The 22963-nt window shown below is 49.6% G+C and overlaps 1 protein-coding gene across 3 annotated transcripts in view; it reads right to left on the bottom strand.

The window, feature by feature from the left end:
- Nucleotides 1-22963, bottom strand: part of FAM53B (family with sequence similarity 53 member B) — a 112625-nt gene that overhangs the window by 52101 nt on the left and 37561 nt on the right. For all 3 annotated transcript variants that reach the window (XM_081267436.1, XM_081267434.1, XM_081267435.1), the window contains 2 exons: nucleotides 17052-17106; nucleotides 3181-3959 (listed from right to left, as the gene is read on the bottom strand). In XM_081267436.1, the coding sequence (XP_081123562.1) occupies nucleotides 3181-3959; nucleotides 17052-17091 (819 nt within the window). In that variant the 5' untranslated portion in view covers nucleotides 17092-17106. The remainder of the gene's footprint in view (nucleotides 1-3180; nucleotides 3960-17051; nucleotides 17107-22963) is intronic.

Consider the following 22963-nt stretch of genomic DNA (forward strand, 5'->3'; position numbering starts at 1 on the left):
CCTGCCTCCAGTCCCTCTTCTAGAGGCCTTCTGGTTCATCAATGTTCCTTCTACATGCAAATCCTAAAGTGAAGACCATGTCTGAAAGGGCCTTGGCAGGCCTAGGAATCATAAGAGCCCCTGTTTCCCAAGAAAGGCTGGAATGGACAAGCCCTGAGGTCACACCTGCTTCTACTAGAGCCTACACCCAGGACACTGGCTCCTGCCAAACCCAGCTATAATGCATTTGAATGCAAGGCAGGCTCTCAGCACTCTCTGCCTCCATTGCCATCTGACTGTTAGGTCTCTCCCTGGCCCCATTTCTACCAGCAGATTGGGATTGGGGGGGGGGGGGGCTCTAGCTCTTGCTACCACTCTGGCCACTCCTTTTTTTTTTTTTTAATTTAGACCTTTATTTTATTTATTTATATGTGGTGCTGAGAATCAAAATCAGCTCCACCACTGAGCTACAAGCCCAGCCCCTGGCCACTCTTAAGTGCTAGTAGGAAGCCCCCAACCTCATATGCCCTCAGGTTGCTCTGGGTCCCAAGGCCTGGGCCTCAGTCAGCTCCTCTGGGGAGCTGGGGTTTCTTTATCAGAATGCCCAGCTGCTCCAAAGGCCTAACTGAAAAGGTACTCTGCACCTTTTATCTGAAATGTTCATGCACCTGGTTCCAGAAGCCACATGCAAAGGGGCTCCTTCACAAGAATGCTCAAGTGAAACAAAGGTATAAACCAAGATCAAAGACTTGTGACAGAGTCTCTGGGTGAGCTTAAAGAAGCATGGCTGGCTACACGCCTGGGTACAAGCCTATCCTTCCACAAGCCTCTCTCCCACAGGCACAAACCCTACCTACCATCTGGAACTTGCAAATATTGCGGGCAGCCCTGTACTCAGAGGCTAGGGTCTTTGGGCAACTGGCTCAACCTTAGCCACTCTCGGGCAATGTGCAGGTCCCCAGGGAAAATCCTGCTCATTAGGTACCCAGGCCCAGGGTCCAACATTGTCCTGGCTCAGTCCAAAATTATTTTCAAACACCTAAGAATTGCCCTAGGCCTGGTTTTCAGGGCCCCTTGGAAAAACAAGGCCTAACTCCTGGGGCTATAAATCCCCCAATGGGGGGAGTGAAAACAGGCAGAGCACAGAGCCCCATGGAGGAAGGGCTGGCAGGGTCACATGCCAGGCAGAGATGGTTCAGGCTCCACAGGCTCCATCCCCAGCACTCTGGTCATAGGCCGCTAGGCACACACCCCTCCAAGGAGCCCCTCTCAACCTCTCCTGTGCTCCGTCCTACCCAGGACTTGCTGCAGAGCAGGTGGCCAAGGACAGATGGGCTGAACCAGGGCAGGTTCCTTGGGCACCAGGGCGCACTCCTGGATCTTAGAGACCCGCCTGGAGCAGATGAAGCAACCTATACACTGGGGCACCGCCCCACCAAGCCATGCATTTTTAAATGGTTTCTACCCAAGTGAGGCTGGAAAGTATCTCCAGTGATGTCAGTGGTGTTACTCCAATCTGTAGCTAGTAAAATGTAATAACACGTGTAAGCTGTTCTTATTACCTCTCCAGCTCATTAGCTAATTAAAAAAAAAAAAAAGCTTGGCTTTAAAAATTTAACTGAGGTTGTGTATTGTACCCAGAACTCAGGGTTCTGGGCATCCTTCAGAAGTCACCCAAAGCTGTCACCTATTCAGCCTTTTTACCTATTTAAATTTCTCTGGAGAAGGAAACTTCCTCATGGTATTCAATGCAAGTGTTCAATCCTGGTCCAGTGAGATGAGTCCAAATGTCTACTACACAGCAAGGAGAGAGGGCATGTCCAGAGTCAAGAGAAGAGACATGAAAGCTGGGTCGGGGGCAGTAGCTTTGACTTACACTCCTCCAGCCTCTTTCCCAAGTGGGCCCAAGGACACAGGAAAGGCATGGGAATGTCATCAACTTGCCCTCCAGCTATCTCAGCCAGGGCCCAGAGTCTAGCCTGACTCTAGACTGGATGGACCTGCACCTCCTTTTTCATGGGGCACCTCTAAGCTGGGAGGGGGATTAATGGGGAGAGAAGGAAACTCCATGAACAGAAACTGCAGCATCTTTCCAAAGCAGAAGGAAGCCCATCTGGGATGATAGTAATAGGCAGTGAAGGGGATCAGCTGTGCCCACCTGGGACAGAACAGGCACCACCAGTCTGCCACCCTGGATCTGGCCACAGTGCTGCAGAAGCAAGACCAATGCCACTGAGAACATCCTTAGCAGCAAACAGGCCTTGTTCACCTTAGACCAAGCAGTGATCAGTGCTTCTCTACATCAGACCAGAAACAGTGGCAACAGAGCAAGGGGGCACCTCCTGAATGACCCCAAGCAGCAGGGCACATTCTGTCCACCATATCCACCCATCCTAGAGCCAACAGTCAGACCAAAGACCAACCCATCTGTATCCTGGGCCTCACTGACCCGCTGGCATCCTTGGGCTTCCCAGGCAAGAACCAAACACAGCCAACTCTGGACTCAGGGACTGTCCTGACAATGGGGGACTAACTCCAAGTTCACCTCATTCAAATCAGTACCCAAGATCAGTGTTGGCACAAGGCAGGGCCCAAAACAAAGAGGGCAAAATCCAAGGGATAGAGGCACATGGCCAGAGGCTTCTCCTATAGCAAACAATGAGAATCGTTACAGAGACAGCACAGAGGACAGTGGTCACCATTTCTTGGCAGTCTAACATTTTGCAGTTTAATCAAAGGAACAAGCTACCTCCTACCCCCCACCTTGCTCCTAAAACCATTATCCACTGCCTGGATCAGCATAATCCTAGAGACACTGAATGTACTGTGTCTCCCGGTGGCTGCAGGGGTGGTTCCAAGAGGGATGCCTGGAGGTCTGGGAGGGGATCTCACAATCCTCACATTGGACTGCCTGCTGTTGCCACCTCTCGCCATCTGTCTGCTCTTGTACCCACTAGCACTGCGCACCACAGGGAAAGAGTGTGTCTCATTTTAAATGGAGAGAAATGGACACTTTTAAAAAAATGAACTTGAATTCATCTTCTCTAAACAGGATTTTAAAGACAAGGGAATTAACCCACTCCTGGGCACTTCTGAAAGTGGCACTGTGCACTTGGCTGGAACAGACTAGAACCAACAGAGGCTCCATCCACTGAGCACCAAGTGCTTCTGCAGCCCCCTTCAGGCCCCTGTGGCACCTACCTGTGCCATCTTGGCAAGGTCTAGGGAAGGCCTCTGCTCCTGCACTTCTTCAGGGCGCCGCCGTTTTACACCAACCTTCTTGTCATTAAGGACACATGGCTGGGAGCGGCTGCGGGCGAGCCCACTGGAGCGTCTCACCAGCTCTGGTGTTGAGGCAGGTGTGCTGTTGGCTGAGGGTGGACAGTATTCCGCGAAGGAAAACTGCTCATGTGAGCAGGAGAGGGACCGCTGCAGGTCTAGCCGGCCCCCTCCTGTGGGGTGCAGGTCGGGGGTCCAGGTGTCACCTGCCTGTCCACAGGAGGCCAAGCCTGGTGCCACTTGGCAGGGTTGTCCCCCAAAGCGGTGGTGCAATACCGCCTGGTGGCAGGGTGAGGAAAGCCCATTGGCCCGGGCAGGGAGGCTAAAGCTGGAGCTCCTCTGCATGGTGCTGATGCCGTTGGAGTAGCGCTGGACGCTGCCCCCGCTGTAGCACCGTCGCTTCTCCACAGGTGTCCAGACTTTGGACCCCAAGGGCCGCCATGACGTCCGGCAGCTGGACATCTCATCAGAAAAGGACAGTGACCGGCACTGGCGCTTGCTGGGGGGTGCTGAGGGGCTCCCGTTGTGGTCACTGATGCTGAGGTCTTTGATCAGGCTGGTCACTGCACAGGCAGTCACAGCCTCCTGGTGCCACAGTGTGCCATCCTGACACTTTTCAGGCAGGCATTCCCAGATGCTGGCGCTCGGCTGGTCAACCTGAAGAGAGCACTTCCTGTCCAGGTCTCGCCATCTGTCATTTTCTGGTGCATAAATGACAAAGAAAAAACAGGATTTGAGAGGCCTTCACACCAGCTCTCTCTTCCTATACACCAACAGCCTATTTTCCACATGGGAGTCAGAAGGCCCTTTAAAAAACCTCCAGTTCAACCTCATTTCTCAGATGAGAAACTGAGGCTGAGACAGTGGAAGCGAGTGTCAGCATGCTGGGCTAGAAGCAGAGTGTGGCCTAAGATTCAGACACAGCCGGCGTTTCTGAGAGGCCTTTTTCCCACCATACTGCACTGTCTCTCGGGAAAATGCAAGCTGTTTTTCACTCCAAGTTCTTTCTCTTCTTACAAGCAGGAAATGTCTTGCTCTGTACCCTGCCCTGGCTGGGGGTAGACTCAGGGCAATGTATCTACTAAGTCCCTATTCAATTCTCTATTGCTCTTAGGACAGAACTGGATGCCCTGGCAGAAGACCATGACCAAAGTCAAAACTTCAGATGGTCAACATTAAAAGGGGGTTGGGGTGCTGCTAGGTTAGTTCATCCGAATTATATCTTTAAAGCCCTTGCTAAAAACAGAAACTGAATTTTTTATTGATTTATGTCCCCTCCATCAAAATGCTCAACAACATCAACAACAGCTACTAATCACAGCGTGTTCTGTGTGCACAGCATGTTCTGTGTGTTCACTTGATTCTTTCCTGAAACTGAGGATATTTAAAGCAATTAAAATCTGTAAGAGCAAGTCTTGGGCTGCACAGACTTCAGGGTTCAATTTAAATTTACACATTCAGATCTCTACTTAAATGCATGAATAAATAAGCTAACCCTGCTATAAAATGCTGAATTTGCACTTGAACTTTTATTTTATTGAAATATTCAAGTTTTCTACTATAAAATCAAGCATATGCTGGGAATTTTAGGAATCAACATATTAGTACTTCCTATCTTTTCTAACCTGCGTATATTTATAAATTTTGTCAATAATGAATGGCTTGAGTCAGGCACACAGCACAAGGGTAGAAGTAAAACCTGAAATGATGCTCAGCAGGTATTTAAATGCATTCGCTGTTCCGCAGAGTAGAGCAGTCACTGAGCATCCACCCTGGGTAAGAGCCACACTGCACCTTGTGTGCAGGGACCACCGTGGCCCAGATGGGAAGACTGAGGCTCGGGGGAGGTTGGTATCTGGCCCAGGTCTACAACTGACAAAAGACATGACACAGAGCCCATGCTCTCTTCACTTCACTAGTGTGCTGAAGGGAAGCACAAGTGAGCCTGACACCAGCCCTGCCTCGGGAGCTTCAGATCAGGAAAGCTGTGCTACAGGTCTAGAAAACTGATTTAACCCACACGCGACACATGCTCCAGCAGCAAGGACTATGAGCATAACTCCTCTACTGACGAACACTTCTCAAAGAGTACCAAGAGACAGGTCCCAAACAAACATTACAACTAGCAGCTACCATGCTGGTTTCAAGGGGGATGAACAATGCAACCCAAGGGCAAGTCCAGGAGCCACAGGAAAAGCTACATCAGGGCTAAGTGCGATGCTTTTTCTTCTCAGGCACCTGCCACATTACAGACACAAGCCTGAGGAGCTGGGACCCTAGACAGGGGACACAAGGAGAAACCTATCCATGAAGGATCTCAGATGGTGAAAACACAGGAAAGAAATCTTCTGTAAGCCAGGTGAGAACAAAGCAGAACTGTGGCTAAACATCCAATTCACTCATCCCAGAATCTTCCCAGGTCTTGACCACAGCAAGTCCAATACCTGTTTCTTCAGCTGCATTTGATAAGTAACTTCCAAACACAAACATTACAAGTAAACATCTTTTTATTCAAATATATCTTCGCTCCTCATGAAACGCATTCCCCTGGAATATTCGCCAGTCTTTTAAAAGTTTCAATTTGACATTAGTCAGCAGGTCAAAGTTAACTAAAACAATAAAGTAAAATTAGAAGAAATATAAACTAACATGGGCTAAGTCTTGACCATATGTTAAGAAGGAAAAAAGTTGTTCTAAGAAAAAGGGGAGACCTATGTGTGGTAATGTTCATCAGAATGACAGCAAAATGATAAATATAAGTAAAAGTCCTACTGTAGAGGGCTGGTTAAGTGAATTGTCAAGGAATAACACAGAGTGCGAAAAGCAGTTTCAAGGCTATTTAAGGGCATGGGGAAATGCTAGCAGTGTGATGCTAAGAAGCAGCAGCATGACATAAGCTGGGCACAATGGCACACACCTGTAGTCCCAGCTACCATGGGGCTGAGGCAGGAGGATCACAAATTTGAGGACAGCCTTGGCAACTTTGTGAGACTCTGTCTCAAAATAAATAAGGGCTGGGGGTGTAGCTCAGTGGAAGAGAACTTGCCAAATTGTGCAAGACTAAATTCAATCCCCAGTAAAACAGACAGACACACACATACACACACACAAGCAGAATATAAGACTGTTTGATTTCTCTTTAGTAAAATATGTACTATGTTATACATGAAGAAGAAAATAAACCAAAATGTTAATAGTTGATCAGTCAATATTTGCTTGATATTTTTGTTTTTCTACAATTTTCAAATCTTCTGAGAACAACTGTGTTAGCCAATATGTGAAAGCTCTTACCATTAAGTCCACTGGTGCTGAGTTCTGCCTTAATTCAGGAAGTGAAGCACGGCCAGCACCAGGGCCAGGGCCAGGGCCTAACCCTTGTCCTCCTCTGCATTTGTTCCTTTGGGTTTACAGAAGTTGCTGGCCACCAACTTCTCTTTTGGGGCAAGGTACTATGGTGCCACATGGGCCAGGAACATGGTGGATTGAGAAAGGAACCACTGGGCCCAGCCACAGCACAGTGAGGGCCTCAAGACGGTGACATGGGCGGGTACTTAGGCACCAATGGCACCTGCCAGATTGTGTCTTGACCAGACCTCAAAAAACCCATGAAATGAGAAGAGACTGATCCCATCCTCTGAGGATGACACTTTCTATTCCATTTTTGTTACACTGGCCTGGAATGTTCCCCCATCTTAAGGGAAATCACGAGAAGGGAGGAGTTGGGAGCCACATAAATGTGAACCTGGCACTTCTCTCAACTGGCAGTGCATTCCCTCCCATGGCTGCCTTGTGATGGTGGCACTTTTTAACTGGATCCCTCAGGGACTCCCAACTACAGTTCCACTTCCTCACTGGCTCTAGAGAATTTCCTGCGGCCTCCACCTCTGTGGTCTGGCCTCTTGGCAACTGTCCATTATTGCCTCTTGAGATGCAGACATTTTAGCCTGGCATGCAGGCCTGACTACTATTGCCCCAGCACACCCTCCACCCCAGACACCAAACTTCTTATGACACTGGAGGTCAGACAAGAATCATGTAGAGTCAAAATGACCCTTGAAAGTTCCCAATCAGCCCTCAAATCATACCCCTCCTGGCTTGGGATAAATAACCCTGGAGAGTGACCCTTACACACCAGCAATTCGCTATGAAACTAAAAGGTTTCACAATGAGACTGCAGGAATGAACACAGGTGAATCAGAACGCAGAGGCTGCGAGTCCAATCGACAGGGACTTGAGGCTAACAACAAGTCCCCAGTGGGTCTTGGGGTTGAATGGTGAACTCTACTGCATCCTGCTTGCAAACAGTAACTGATATGACCTAAATACGTAAGAGTTCTTCGTTGTAGGGAAGAATCACGTAGAGTCAGTTCTCATCTCAGTCTGTGGGAGCACAATGTGACCATGGTCACAGTCTTCGCCCAGACTTCAGCTCTTTAATGCCTTCATGCTTTCAAAACAGCTTGGAATGTTCTTCTGACTTTATCTTCCTTCCACTAAGAGAACCTCTGATTCTTCAATTTAAGAATCAAAACCTCCTCCTCCACATGACCCCCTGTGCAACCACAGCAATTTGCCTAGATTTCCAATTATATGTCGCATGAGCTTTAATCATCTGCTTACATGTCTACCACTTTCCACCAGCTCCAGAGCACAGCCCAGCATGGCTCCCAGCACACAGCACTGAGCGGGGCCCACAGCATGGTGAGGGGAGGGATGGAAGGAATGGGTGACAAAATCCAAAGGAGGTTACAGGGGTTCACTGGGTCTTGCTCATCATTTTTCCTTGACACAAGTGACCCTTCCTTGGCCAGGCAGGTCCAACCTGGGCCTGCTGAACTCTCCCCTGCATCTGGGCCACAGATGGCTACATGTGAAGCAGCCAGGAGACTGGTTAGTGGAGTTATATCTAAAATACTTTGAAAATGCAAAGGACTGCTACTGTGTATCAACACCAGCCGGGTGGCCACTTGTCCTGTCTGCAGTGTAGATAATATTGTAATTGTCTCTATCTTTATCACTTTGAGAAGTACAATATGAGAAAGTAGAAACAATCAATGCTATGTTTAGCCCTGTGTTTTCCCCCTTCACTCAGGGAACAGAAAGCAATTTGTTGGGTCAGGTCATCAGACAAAAGAAACAGGAATAGAAGCAAATATTTAATGGCACGCTACCCCCCACTAGTCCCCAATATCACACTTTGCAAGGGAAAAGGGCTTCGAGTAGGGCTCTGAGAAGACCCATGAGGTGCCCGGCCCCTCCACTCAATATTACTTCTACACAAACAACCCTAATTCTTTAAAATCGACAAGTTGTGGACATGGGGAGGTCACTTTGTGTGGTGTAAAGGGGCATGGCCTTTGGTTCAAACCTCAGTGCTTCAAGCTCCTTAATCTCTCAGAGCTGCTGTGTGAAGAAAATAAGGGCCCAGTACAGGCCCTAGAACAGGCTCTCAAAAACGGTGGCCATCATTACACTAATTTCAGTAGGCCAATACCAGAAAATTTTTTTTTTTTTTTGGGGTGGGGGCAGGGAGGTCTGGGCATTGAATTCAGCGTGGCTTCACCACTGAGCTACATACCCAGCCCCTTAATTTTTTATTTTGATCAGGGCCTTGCTAAGTTCTGAGTCTGGCTTTCAACTTGCAATCCTCCTGCCCTAGCCTCCTGAGGTGCTGGATTACAGGTGTGCTCCACTGCGCTCCAGCCTGGAAAACATTCTTATGTTTGGGGCTTAGCACTTCTGCAGTCAGGTATCAATCTTTGTAGACTTAGGCTGGAAACAGCATCTATATTCTCTACACAACCAAACTGTGGTTTCTGGACCAAGTGCAGGATCATCCCCAGAGAGGGGGATTGTTTGTTAAAATGCAGCTTACTGGGCTCCATCCCTGACTTGGTAAATCGATATCTCTTTGGGTAGGAATCTGCATTTTAATTAGCTCTTTGGGTTACTTTAATATAAAAATGCTGAGAACCACTGCTCCAGACTTCAGACTGCACAGCGGAATAGCAGCACAGTCAGACCACCAACCAGACTCAGGGTACTTCTGCAGGGTCGATGATTCCAGTTCCCGAAAATTTGGACTCAACATCTTTGAAAGTTAATGTTTCTGTTTTGCTTTTGGTTTGGGTGACTATAGGAAGTACAGCCATAGAGAAGGCTCACTTAGAGGCCCATATTGCATAGGCTGGTGGGGCCCTTCCAGGCTTCAAGTTGCAGAGCTCTCTAAACAGACAACCACTGGTAGGGGCCTAAGAGGTAACTAACTCCTGTGAATAGGAAGTATCTGAAGCCACCACCATCTCCCCAGAGGTCACACTATGGCCCAAAGCTTCACAAGGAGCTCTCCACTTACCTCGAGCCCGATACCAAGGTACCCCCAGAGCAGGGCACAGTGCAACAGCTCCCAGCCTGAGCGTGGGCACCAGCTGGTCACTCCATGCCATCTCTATTACTTTAGCCTTCAGGGGTACCCAAAGCTTCTTGACATCCCCAGAGAGCTCCCTTCACAAATCTAAAATTATGCACGAGAGTACACGTGTTCCATACAGCCTAACACACTGCCTACAAATAGGAGGGCCAGCCACGCAGCCACCCTGAGGCCCAGTCCTTTTTTCAGATGAACTAGGTGACCAAGGACTCTTCCAAAGCTGATACCCGAGGACTAAGCTTCAAGTTTCTGACTTCTGTCTGCGCTGCAAGGCACCACAGTATCAAATGCCCACACATATGGAGACAGGACTCCAATCCCAAAGTCACAGTCATAAGGATCTGGTCCTGCCGACCCTTGACCAAGGAGGGCAGAAGGTCCTTGGTGCACAGAGCTAGAGCTCAAAGAAAGAAAAACACTCAAAGCAACACAAACGGCATTTGACCTTGAATGTTCTTGTTTCCATTTCTGCCCTTAAACTCAAAGGGAAATTCCCAGGGGCCCAGATTCTTGCGGGACTATAAGCCTTATTATGTTCAAAAGATAGAAGAATTTGATAACTCTGGAGATCTCTGTACTGTTTTAGACAGTCCATTAAAATGACATAACCACAGTAAAATGTGGTCTCTAGAAAAGGTTAAACACCTTAAGTGTACAACCAAGAGGCAAGATTTTAGTAGCCTCTGAGGCCCAGGGAGCAGCCTCTCACCAGATCACCCAGCTTGGTTTCCAGATTTTGCACCTGTCCACCTGGGCTGTAAAGACCTCTTCCTGCTCTAGGGCTGCCCTGTTCGAGCCTGGTCTTGGCTACAAGGACTCTGCCTGAGGCAGCTTTGCTAAAGTGACCTTATGCAAGACATGGAAGGACAAGAAGGGCAAAACATGATAGTGCCCACTATGGTGTCATCTGTTTTTTTAATGGACTTCAGAGTTGCCCACTATGGTGTCATCTGTTTTTTTAATGGACTTCAGAGTTCCTGTCCCACTGGAGGTCTTCTTTGTGTCACCAGAATAGAGACTCAACTGAGAGCTGTATTGGGAGGAAAGGTTCCTGGGTTTTCCCCAGCCTGACTGCAGCCTCTCACCCTTCCAGCTCTCCTGTAATGGACAACAAAATGGTAGCTGTGTCTTGGGTTCAGGAACAGTGACATAAGACACCCAGCTCCTCATATGAGGGACGAGGGACACTCCACTGGGACTCCATGTAGGAAAGCAGGAAGACTGGCATGCGGGACTCTGAAAGAAGCCAAAGAAGCTGCTAAGGACAAAGATAGGGGTTCAGAATGGTTCCCAGAGCCCTCCCTCACCTGCACAGCAGGGATGGCCCATCGCAGCTACCACAACTTATGGGAAGTTTTTGCACTTGCAAAATGGGACCCAGTGAGATTGCCAAGGTGTAAAAAACAAACAAGATTGGGAGCTGGGAGTATGGGCCTCAGCCTCTCCAACCAAGGCTCCGTGACAGACCTTTCAGCTCTGGCAGGGACCTTCTCCTTCATCCCCCAGGAGTATTCATAAATGTGTAGGCAACAGCTAGTATTCACCATGGCAACAAAAACTCTGAAGGAATGGAAAGGTCAGTCTGGTGCATGGCTCTGGAGTCCTCCCTGGATGTGGATGTGCAGAGAGCTTATGAAATGGGCAGCTGCACACAGCAAGGCGGGGGTTTCACACTGTCGGGGGCACTGGCAGTGGGAAGAGCTCTTTGGGAAACTGTCAGTAAAGGCATATTAGCTGTCCATTAACTAGTACCCCTAGTACTAACTAATAACTGGGCTCCTGCTGAGTCTGGGAAAGAGCATGAGTGTGTGACCCGAGCACATTACTCATCTCTAGAGTTGTCAGCAATCCCTCTTTACTGGTGAGGAAACCAAGTTTCAGAGCAGTGTCAAGTCTCTCCCACAGACATACAACTAGCAAACCAGAGCTCAGACTTAAACCTAACCTGCAATCCCAAGGCCATGCTCTTGAGTTAGGTCAGGCTGTCTACCTTGACCATCCTTCCCCATGGAGGGTGCAGCACCCAAAGGCAGCCTGCAGTAGCCACTGCCTATCCTCTGGCATTATCGTGGTCCTCCCACCCAACATCAGCCCAACCTGTATGACAAGGCAGTCCAGAAGGACCCTTTCTCACTTGTCACTGTAAACAGCTAGCACACACCATCTCCATTTCATGTCTACTTCCATTCTGTAGTTTATTCCAGAAACACTTTCTGAAACTCATAAATGGTGCAAGGAAGAATTTAAAGCACCGTATACAGACAAATCTTGGGCTATTCTAGAGATTTTAAAAGTCATACATAGACCACAATAAAGGTAAATTTAAAATAATTTTTAAAAAGTGATTTAAAAAAATCATACATATGCGAGCTAGGGCTGTAGCTCCGTGGCAGAGCGCTTGCCTAGAATGTGTGAGGCACTGGGTTCAACCCTCGGCACTGCATACAAATAAAATTAGGGCATGCTGTCCATACACAATTAAAAAAAATTTTTTTTAATTGTACATATGCATGCTTGTATCTGGATGTCAAGTTTTCAGTGAGAACAAATCTCTTGCTGGCCTATGTTGAAATAAGTGGTTTCTAAGAGAAGGCCCTGGCCCAATGACCAAATTCAAAAGGGCAATCTCTGAAAGACAGAAAAGGCAGCAGAGACCAAAAGTGGGGCCTAAGCAGCTAATTTTGTTTCCACTATTTTTCATTGTGTTCCATTCATTTGATTGATTGTTCTAAGAAACCAAAACACTCAGCCTCTAAATGCCTGCTCCTGAACACAAGATGCAATCACATCCCACCGTCGATGACGAACAGCGGTGGAGTTAGACGATGGCAAGCTACCGAATCTCAAAGCAGAATCTCTGCATCCTACGCAGCTCAACACAGCCAACTGGTTTCCCCTATAGAAATCCATCCAGAGAGTGCCCCCGGGAAGAGCCCTCTTATGTACAGAGGAGACTTTAACAGCCAAGTAATTAAACACTGAAGTAAGAGCTTATAATTAAAATGCTGACAAACCTAAGCCCGAGCGGCACAAGGAGGGATGCTGTAATATTTTTACAATTCCTTTTTATACATAATGTATGATCCTTCTGCTCAAGTTTCCTCTATGTTCTTTGCCTGTGAAATCATTTACATTAATAAATAATTTATCACCATAACTCCTAAAGTAATTACGGGTTTCCAGCCAATTTTTTTTAGCATATGAATTGTTTTGTTCTCTGTCCATTGACTTGTATTTACAAGACTTTTCCTAGTGGCCTTTTTGAAATAATTGGCATTGCCTTCACTTTCTCACATTTTACGTGATTTCCAGGTCTTCTCCTCGCCTGAGTGGCGAGGAAAATGGAATGTGTGGTGTCCATTGTCCCTGCAACACAGAACTCGTTTAATGGCTGCAATTAGCTGAGGGTGGTGAATGGAGGCTGCTCTCACCCCACTTGCCCTGTTTCACCGAATAAGATTAAACCGGTACACGTGTGACCCCCAGGCCAGCATAAAGCAGCAGCCCCCACTGCAAATGGCAGAGGATCTAGAGGGAGCAGCAACTGAGGCTCCGTGTGCAGTCTCTGCCTCACCCAACCTAGTGGATTCCCTTCTCCTCACCCAGCAGGAGTCAATGTCAGAACAGGAGGGTGGCTCCCAGACTGGCCAGCTGATAAGAGGGTGGGCTGCACCCACAGAGCTGCCTCCTGGCCCAGGTTTCCTGTGTCAGGAGCTCAGTCCATGGTCATGTAGGGCTCTTCCCCAGAGAAGCTATCTGCAAAGGAAATTTCAATTCAGCACAGAAGGTGGGCTGGGGATGACCTGAGGGGTGAGAAAGGAAACCAGAAAAACTTGGCCTTTGCTAGAAGGGACTACAGTGATGGGGCAAGCCTGGCGCCCCAAAGGCCTCAGCCAGACACAGAGCAGGAAGGTAGGGCTGGGCTCCACTCTGCCCGGCTTCTCCCATTGGCACCTCACCCTGGCTTTGTTTTCTCCCTTATTTTTGAAAAGCACAAAAACACTTCTCTGTACTAAGCCCCAAACTAGATTGGGGGACAAGGGTGGGGAGAGGCCTGGTATCCAGCTCGAAATCACAAAGCATGAAGTACTTGGGAGGAGGAGGGAAAAAAAAAAAAAAACCTGTTGCTTTGAGCACTTGATTATTTTAGTAACGCACTTCATCCGGGTGGGAACAGAGGAGGCCCAGCCACTCGGGAGGAGGCCTTCTAAGAAGCAGCAACAGTCATACTGCCAATGTAGTTGCTGGCATTTCCTTCAGAGCATTTATGGAATCCAGACTCATACTGGTTTTCAGCTAGGACCCTTACATGGGGTGAGGGGAAATCCCCGAGTCACAGGGCCAACAGTCCCCAGTCCTCATGGGAGAATTCCACTGATCAAGGCCCGCACTAGAGCCCTTTATCTCTGGGAGACTGGCTGGGGGTGGGTGATTATAATAATTTGGCACTTTATCTTTGCTCAGCATTGTCCAGCCCTGGAAGGGCCCAAAACCAGCTTAAAAAGTCTAGCCAGTCCCTTAGGGTGTTCTCTTCCCCGCTATTAAAAAACAGCCCCACCCAAGATGAAATCTCGCAACCGGGTGCACTCCCAGTCCTCACAGCAGGGTAGGGCCGCAACACCTGGACCCGCAGGTTAATGGGATGAAATAACCTGAGCTTTCACCAGCACAGGGGCCTGGGGGCTCCTGACTGCTGACACCCATACCCAGCAGGTGCCAGAAAGTTCTGGAAGCAGAAGGAACCTAGTGGCACCTCTAGGGTGCTGCTGTCTCTTTGAATCCCTATGAATGGCCGAGGGGATGCCATGGGATAGGAAGACAGGGAGACATGCCTGTGGCTCTCAGGACTCCTTGGTCTTGCAAGCTGGGCCTGTGCCCTGGGGAATTCACTATTGCTCTTTCTCCTCTGGCAGGACAGCAATCTCGCTGCAGGTAGGTACAGGCCCTAGTTTGCTCTACCCAGCACTAAGTGCCTGACATACGATAGGTACTCAATTAAACCTACTAGAATAAGCCACCGCAACCAACCATGGTAAGTGCAAAGCTTTGGTAATGTGCCATCACACAGGGCAGGGTCCCGAACACAGGAGGAGGCTGAGTCAGAGAAGGATGGTGCACTAGGGAGAGACGCAGAGCAGGATGCGGGCTTGCCTGCGACCCACCACCTGCACAGCCACCCCTGGTGCTCCCTGGACCGACAGGCAGTCCTTCAGCAACTGCCCTACAGAGCAGAGGCCCTGACACAGGAACAGAGCTCCTAAAGGGCTACTCTTCTAACAAGAATAGGGGGACATAGCCTGATACCTCCTGCAAGCCCTGGCCTCCCCAGGACAAAGCAGGCTGCAGGCAATCCAAGCGTCTGCCCACATGCCTCCTTCCCCAGGCCTCTCTCCCTCAGTCTCTGGGCCTGAGAATCCATCCCTCCAAGGGCAGCTCCCTCACCCCTCTCCAGTGGAAATCACCATAGTCCCTCTGTTTAGACTTGGAGGCCCCTTCTCTGGAAGAGGGATCCTCAACTTAGGTCTCAGTCCCCTCCTGAACTACTACTCATGAAATGCTCCTACTATACTAATCTCTTTGCAAAACAATGTCACAGAGTCCTCACGGCAAGCCTACAACATGGGTGCTACTGTGATTGCCATTTTGCAGACAAGGAAACTGAGGATCAGAGAAGTTAAGAAGTTCAATGTGACAACTCAAACTTAACACTGCCTCCACCCCAGGAGGGTTCACCTTACTATGATTCACACAGTTTAAAGCCCAGGGAAGCCTAAAGCACAAACAGCCTTGAATCAAGGCCACCATCCCAACTGTCCAGGTTAATAGTCTGGCTGTTTCAAGCTGAAGTCACAGGTTGGGAGTTGGGTGTGCTCAGGATCCCTTCCCTCTCTCTTGGGCACATGGAAGGTGGCAACTCAGTCATGACACTGTCCCAGGAAAAGGAGAGACAGCAGGCTTGCAGGCCACATGCTGGGACACAGAGGGTTTGAAAACCGTTAACCACTAAGGAGGTATTCAATCATGTGGGGACAGGCCTCAAAAGTGTGTCACATAGCACTCCAAGGCAGGTGATCTCTGGTTCCATTTCCTCTGGGTGGTAGCATCAAAGAGGACCACCCAGCTCTCCCAGAGCTGTGGCATGTGACTGAGAAGGAAACATCTCCTTCTCCCCCACCTGATTCAAGTCTGCCTCCAAGGGACCTCAGTTTCCTCCTACGTGAACAAGCACGTCTTTGGAGTGGCATACAAGAAGCTTGGTACAACACCCCGCATAGTGCTCACCACAACAGACCCAGTGCTCCTCCACACTCATGTCTCATCTACAGGAAATGCCTCAAAAGAAGGAAAAGGAAACACTGGGCACACAGGAAAGGGGCTGGGAAAGGAAGGTGAGGATGACTTGACCTGCTCCTCCCAAGACACACAACCCTCAGCCTACAGTAAATAGTAAATGCCCACTGTCAAAGTCCAGTCTCTGAGCTGATGTGTCATCTGAAAGGACACCCCAGAGGGGGACAGGAGTGTCATGGAGAGAGCAAAAGTAAATACTCTGCCCAATCATCTGAAGCATCAAGAAATCCACATAACCAATACAGTCACCTGTTTGGTCCCTATCAGAAATAGCAAGTCACATGTGTATGGCAAGAGAAGACTGAGGTACCCTCTGTAGAAGGCAGATCGACAGCCCAAATCAAGAGCCGGAAAGAGGTCCCTTCCCTCTGGCCTCTCTGTTCCCCTCCTGGGAACTAGCTCCAAAGAATAATGAGAAAGACAAGACTCAGACACTTAGTCACTGTAATGACAACAGAAAATTCAAAAGCACCTTTACCCAGAAGCCACAGAAATTTTATTGTTAAGGACATTTTGATACATCCACACAATGCTGTACTTCAGACCATGGAAATGCATGAAATGAATAGTTTTCATGCTGCAGAACTACCAAGTGGAAAAACAAATACAGTTTTATATAATTATATGTTCATCATAGACTCGTCTATGTTTAAAAAAATACAAAAAAACAAGCATAAAAGTACCGACAGTTATCACTGGGAAACGGGGCTATACGAGATTTTTACTTTGCATGTTAGCTGTATCTCCTGAATGAAAAAATCACCAAGAATTATAATAATCAGACAGAAACTCTCAATGTTAAGAGTTAGACATGATTTGTAAACCACAGCCCAGTTTCTGTCCCCTCACTCAATCACCCAAACAGCCCCCAGACCTTCCAGCACCACTGGGGATGGAAATACACAGAGGGTCCCCAGGGCTCTTCTGGGACTCATGTGCAGAAAGTGCTTTCAGCATCTCACCTGGCTGTGACAACCAAAGGAGGATGGCCCCTGGCCGTGTGGTTACTCACCCATAATTCCACAAGAGAAAAGGGTAGGTCCTTGACTCATCTTCTTTGGCGTGTGCTGAAAACAACCAGAAAAGCTATTCACTCTTTAAGTCATAAGAAGCGCGTTCACACATGACTCTGCACTGATCTCTTGCTAAAGTCACAATTAAAGGGAAAACTGCCTTTTGCCAGCGTCAGACTGGGGAAAGGAGAAAAGTGTTCCAAGAGACAACATTTGCACGGATCTGGACCTAGACTGTCCCACATCTCCAGCCAGTGATGGATCCATCTGACACGAGGGGATCTCCCCACATAAGTGATAAGGGGTTGGGGGTACAATGGTAAACAGTAGGACAAACTTCAGTACAGGGCTGGAAGAGGTTGGGAGAGGCAGGGCCTCTCAGCATGGAAGAGCCGAGGGCCCTCTCCCACTGCCAGACCCCCCTTGGAGACAGGAGGGCAGCTCTTCCTGCCATGCTCAAAACCACTGGCCTTTGCTCCACAGGCCGCTCTGCAGCTACAGCACTACAGGCCCCCCTGTCATTCTCATTGGACTGGACCAGAAACTCACTGGTTCCATTTGGTCGCAACCTGAGAGATATGGCTTTGAACTCCTGGCTGCTACATTTTCACAATGGCTTCCCCTTCCATTGTGAGCATCCTCCATCTTCTCTCACAGCCCACAGCTAGCTTCCACTGAACACTGATGGCTACTGTGGAGAACCGGCCAAGGAGGCCTGGAAGAGCCCATACCCCTGCACTCGCTCCATGACTACACGACAATCTGAGCATGAAATATTCTGGGAGCTCCTTGTGCTGACATTCAGGTGTGCCTGTTCTAGCTGCTGGTGAGGAAGAGTCCACCCAATCGGCACCTGAAGGAAGTCTGCCTCAAGTATTCCAAAGACTAGGGCTGTAGCTGGGGTTCAGTGGCAGAGCACTTGCCTAGCATGTGTGGTGCACTGGGTTTGATCCTCAGCACCACATAAAAATAAACAAATAAAATAAAGGCATTCTGTCCATCTACAACTACAAAAAAAAAATTTTTAAAAAGTATTCCAAAAGACTAACTCCCTCTCTCCCTCATTAATTTGCCCAATAGACAGGAATTGGCAATCATCTACGTGCAGGCTATGCTAGGTGCTGACCTTGCCATGGTGTAAGCAGCTAATGGCCCCAGACAAATCAGCTCCAGCTCTGAGGGAAGCCCCCAAAACTTCCTCTCCCACCCCCCATGACAAGAACAGGCAAGGCTTCTAGGCTGAGAAGTGGGCAGGAGCCCAGGGCCCAATCCTTGAAGTCCTGGAAGGAGGGTGGAGCTGACTAGGAACACCTGACTCACCCAGATAAGAGAGTGCTTGTCATGAGCTCCCTCACCCATCCCCATCTGCTCCATCCAGGGATCTCTGCACTTAGACACCACTGCATTTATCCCATAGTTTTTCAGTGTCCACCATGACCAGCTTGGGGACACAGAGGTGAAGAAGAGCTCTGCCTCAGGGAGGATACAGTCATGTACACAAGGCTTTACATTACACAGAGATGGGGGGCCTATGCCTGTGTGCTGGGTCGGGGTGCAGTCAGGGTTGGCTTCCTAGAGAAACACCTGAGCTGGCGTTGATCAACCAGAAGGAACTTGTGGAGGGCAGCTCTTCCTTCCTCGGTTGACAACAATCCTTACATCATCAGGCTAGCTCACCTTCTTCGATTCCAAGTGATGTGACCTCCTATTCTATAGCCATGCGTGGAAATATCTGGAAAGGATGAAAGAGAGCTCCAGCTGCCTCCCCTACGGTTGACACTTAACACTACAGGATGCATAGCTGAAAGCCACACCAAAGTAACCCAATGAAGAGCGGGTGACAAACATAAAAGAGTCTCCCAATGGGCTATGCTACCCTCACAGATGGGACCTAGGCAGGCACCTTGCTCTCAAGGAAAGGGTTCAGAGAGAGAAATGGGGCTTCTCCCCTGCCAGGTGCCAGGCCTGCCAAGGGAGACAAGTTCCCAGTATTAGGGAAGCACCCAGGACAAGGACAACAGCCACTGAGGAACCACAATCCCCACCTCCTGTGCTGGACAGGTGGCAGAGCAACCCAGCAGGGAGCCCGCAGAAGTCCACTGCAGGACAGGGACTGTAGCAAGCAGAAGGGAGCACGAAGGCTGTCACAGCCTGTGTGCTTCACTGGTGAGCATGAGCTGCAAAAGACGACTTGGGGCCGACAGACAAAAGCAGGAAGCACCAGAGCAGAGCCCCGCCTTCTTGGTGGGACAACATGGCCTTTCGTTCTAGTAAGCTAGTGTGAACTAGACAGGGGCAGCCCAGGATACTCCTGACCCACACCCGTCCAGGGAACGTGGACACATGAGTGGGTACTACCACGCTGCAAGCAGGCAGGGAGGGCTATCGGCTGGTCATGGCCTGCACCAGGAAGCCCTGGCCAGCACACAGGGCTCCAGGATCCCACTCACTCAACAGGGACCTGTCAGCATTTCCTACAGATCCCTAGAGCAGCTACCTGTTCCCCAGGCCAGACGAGTGCTCTTACCACTCCAAACACCCCATCCATGCCCCCTGGCACCCAGCATGGTGCTCTTGGCCCCTATTTTCCACCTTCCACACAGAACCTTAAGTCATCTTTTTAAAGCAGAGATCAGATCAAGTCATTCATTTCTCTCCAACAACTTCCCACAGCAACCAGCATAAAATCCAGGCTACCCCATCTCCCACAGCCCCCCAGGCCCATGTGAGCCAAGCCCATGCCCCCTCACTCCCTCTGCACTCCTCCTCACTCCTGTTGCCAGCTACTGCTACCCCAGGGCCTTTGCACCAGGATCTTTACATGCTCTGTGTCCATAATGTCATGTGGCCTCCTCAGAGGCCCTCCCTGAGCATCCTGGCTAGATCAGTACCCTCCCATCTCAGGCTCCCCCCCACAGATCTAATGCTGCCAGCAAGACCAGCGTGCTTGTCCCACGTGCATTCTCTGCTTTAGCAGTGGAGGCCCCTTGGGGGAAGGGGCTGCTTTATTTACCTTATCCCAACACAGCCGGCACTGGGGCTGGGCCTGCCTGCTTGTGCCAGCCTGTCCTGCTTCCACTGCCCACCCACCCTGTGGACAACAGGCCAACAGACATGGAGTTTTTGTAGGGCACAACCTACTGCCTCTCCAAATCACTAGGCTCCTGAGAAGCTAAGCTCGGTGGGGAAGGAGAGAAAGCACAGCATGGAGAGGCAGGGCCACCAACCAGGCCTGCCCAAGTTCCCCACACCAGCCTCCAACTCCCCACCCAAAGGTGCCAGGGAACCCGGGATGTATGGCACTGAGACATCACAACCTAGAAGAATGAATCTCCACTTCTCCTCGGCCTGCCATGAATCCCTGCCATGTCCTCCCCACTGTCCTGACCCTCCACACTCTTCTCCACCAGCCAGCCATCTGTCATCGCCCCAGGGAGCACATCTCAGTGTAAGGTGGCTGGAGATGGCCTCTGTGGCTTATGAACGAGGGACCCTACCAATTTTGTGCTAGACCTCCAGGTGGGATGGGACCCTGTCTTGCTTTCTCAGCCCTCTCTGTGAGGCAAAGCCAACGCAGTTGGGCCAAAACACCCCATTTCTGCAGGTGTGGGGCCCTGGCAGATCCTGACCACTGGTGGGTGTCCCTGGAAGTCCCTGCAGGTTGACCAGAGCCTCTCTAATCCCATCTACCCAGAATGTGATAACATGAAGGGCGCCATTCCTACAGTCAGCCAGTCTCACCCTCAACTCCTCGGATCCCACAGGGCAGGAGGGAGGAAAGCAGATCACCGTGCACTAAGGCCCACCAGCCCCAAGGTAATGGTGCCCCTGGAAGCTTCACAGACTCCCGTATCTATACAGAAGTGCTCCAAGCTCTGGCTGAGGTATGCAGTGAAGGCAAACAAAGAGCATGTGTCCCCTTCTGTACCCCTTCCTCTACCATGTCTCTGTTCCCCAGTCCACCCAGGAAAGGGCCTGTCCTGTGAGCCTCCTTACACAGAAGACAAGAGCTTTGGAATCAGAACCTCTCAGGAAAGGCAAAAGCTAGAAATGAAATCAAGGCTTGTGAGCCATCTGTCCAACTAAAGAAAGAGACCCTGCCTTAAAAAAAGACACAATTAAGGCTCCAAACGAGGAACTGGCCTATGCAGAAAACTCTAGGCCTTATCCATGGTTCTTTGCAATTTTTTTCTGAAGATTATGGACCATAGCAATTGAATCACATTTTCCTTGTCCTGACATAGTGTACAGGGAGCAGCTCACACCCATGCATGGGGGTGGTGGGGGGGAGCGGGGTGAATAGAAGAGCACCCATGCCTCCAAAACAGAACACACGAGACTATGAAAGACTAGAAAGCAGAGATGCAGGCCCAAGAAGACAGAAAGAAACTGAGAAGGGAACAGCATCCTGTGACTCTCAAAGATGCTGATGGTCATCTGGTACCCCTGACTCCAAGGCCCTAGGGTTCCTCTGCTAGTCCAAGGTGAAAGGCACCAAGCTTTCTCAGACTTGCTGAGTACTTCTGAGTCCAAACCTCAGTCAGAGAAAGTACCTAGCCATGGCATCCTAACCTGACACGTGCAGAAGGAAGCACCTGATCAGCCCCTCCCAAAAATTGGAGTGGGTCATTAAGGGGAGAGTCAAGTAGTCCAGAACCGCACACTGCCCTGTCCAGGAGTGGCCACTTGCCAGCTCCCTCTAATCTCCAGACTTTAGAGAGAGCTGGGACACTTGCTGGGGAGAGAAGGCCAGGACTTGCCAAGGGAGGTGGTCATTCTGGAAACGAGAGAACAAGCCCTTGTCCTACGTGTGGGCATGCGGGAAGGAGTTGGGGGAGCACAGTGCTGCAGGGTCAAATGTCTGGGCTCCCTTCCAGTGGCAGCAGCTAATCTTAGACTAGGAGAAGAAAGAGCACGAATGACCGACAAGAGCAACCAGGCAGAGCAGGGAAGGAGAACCGACAGCCATGGCTGCCGACCATCCAAGCTAAGCCAGTGTGGACATAGCTGCGCCCTTGGGCAGTCTCTCCCAGGTACATGGCCCCTGTGCCTGCAAAGGGAAAATGCTCAATGCTTCTCAGTGCTTTTTCTCGTTTTCCTACACTGTTCTCTAGAGTAGGGATAGTCATGTTGTCACCAACATTTCATTTTTTGAAAAGGAGAAATGAAAAAGCATTATGAGGGCCATAGGAGGGCAGAGATGAGGCTTCCTCTGGCTCCTCACCAGGTCCCAGGGTGGCACCTGCAAGCTCTCCTGGGCACACCATGACACCCAGGGCTCAAGACCCTTGTGACTTTCCCCTGAGGCCTCAGACTTTCTGTGTCCCTGCTGACCAGCTCAGGGTCAGGGTGGGGCAACACCTCAGGTGCCTGCTCCTGGATTCAAGTGGCCTGTGCCTGCACATTTCCCAGCCTCCCCAGAATCATGTTTTCTTTTTAATTTTATTTAATTGATTTATTCGGGTGGTACCAGGCCTCGATCTCTCTCTTTTTTTTTCCAGTACTGGGTACTGAACTCAGGGCTTCCTACATGCCAAGCAATGCTTTATCACTGAGCTCCACCTCCAGCCCTTTTTACTTTTTACTTTGAGACAGGGTCTTGCTAAGTTGCTAAGGCTGGCCTTGAACTTAAGATCCTCCTGCCTTGGGCCTCCCTAGTAACTGAAAATTATAGGCACTTGTCATTGCATCTGGCTTCTTTTTTAATCTTAAACCTCCACTTCTGCTACACCTTGGTCTGATTAGAAAACAAAAGAATTATTTCCCATCTTTCCTGTTGTTATTTTGAAGCTATGACAGGGATGATTTACTTGTCTAGGAAGCTGAAGCAAACCCCTTGGCCTGCCTCTTAGCTTTGTGGGCTGCTCACAGCAAATAATGGCACTGGGTGACCTCACATTCTGTCTCCTGA

This window comes from Spermophilus citellus, assembly GCF_964194105.1.
Source record: "Spermophilus citellus genome assembly, chromosome: 15".
Taxonomy (NCBI): domain Eukaryota; kingdom Metazoa; phylum Chordata; class Mammalia; order Rodentia; family Sciuridae; genus Spermophilus; species Spermophilus citellus.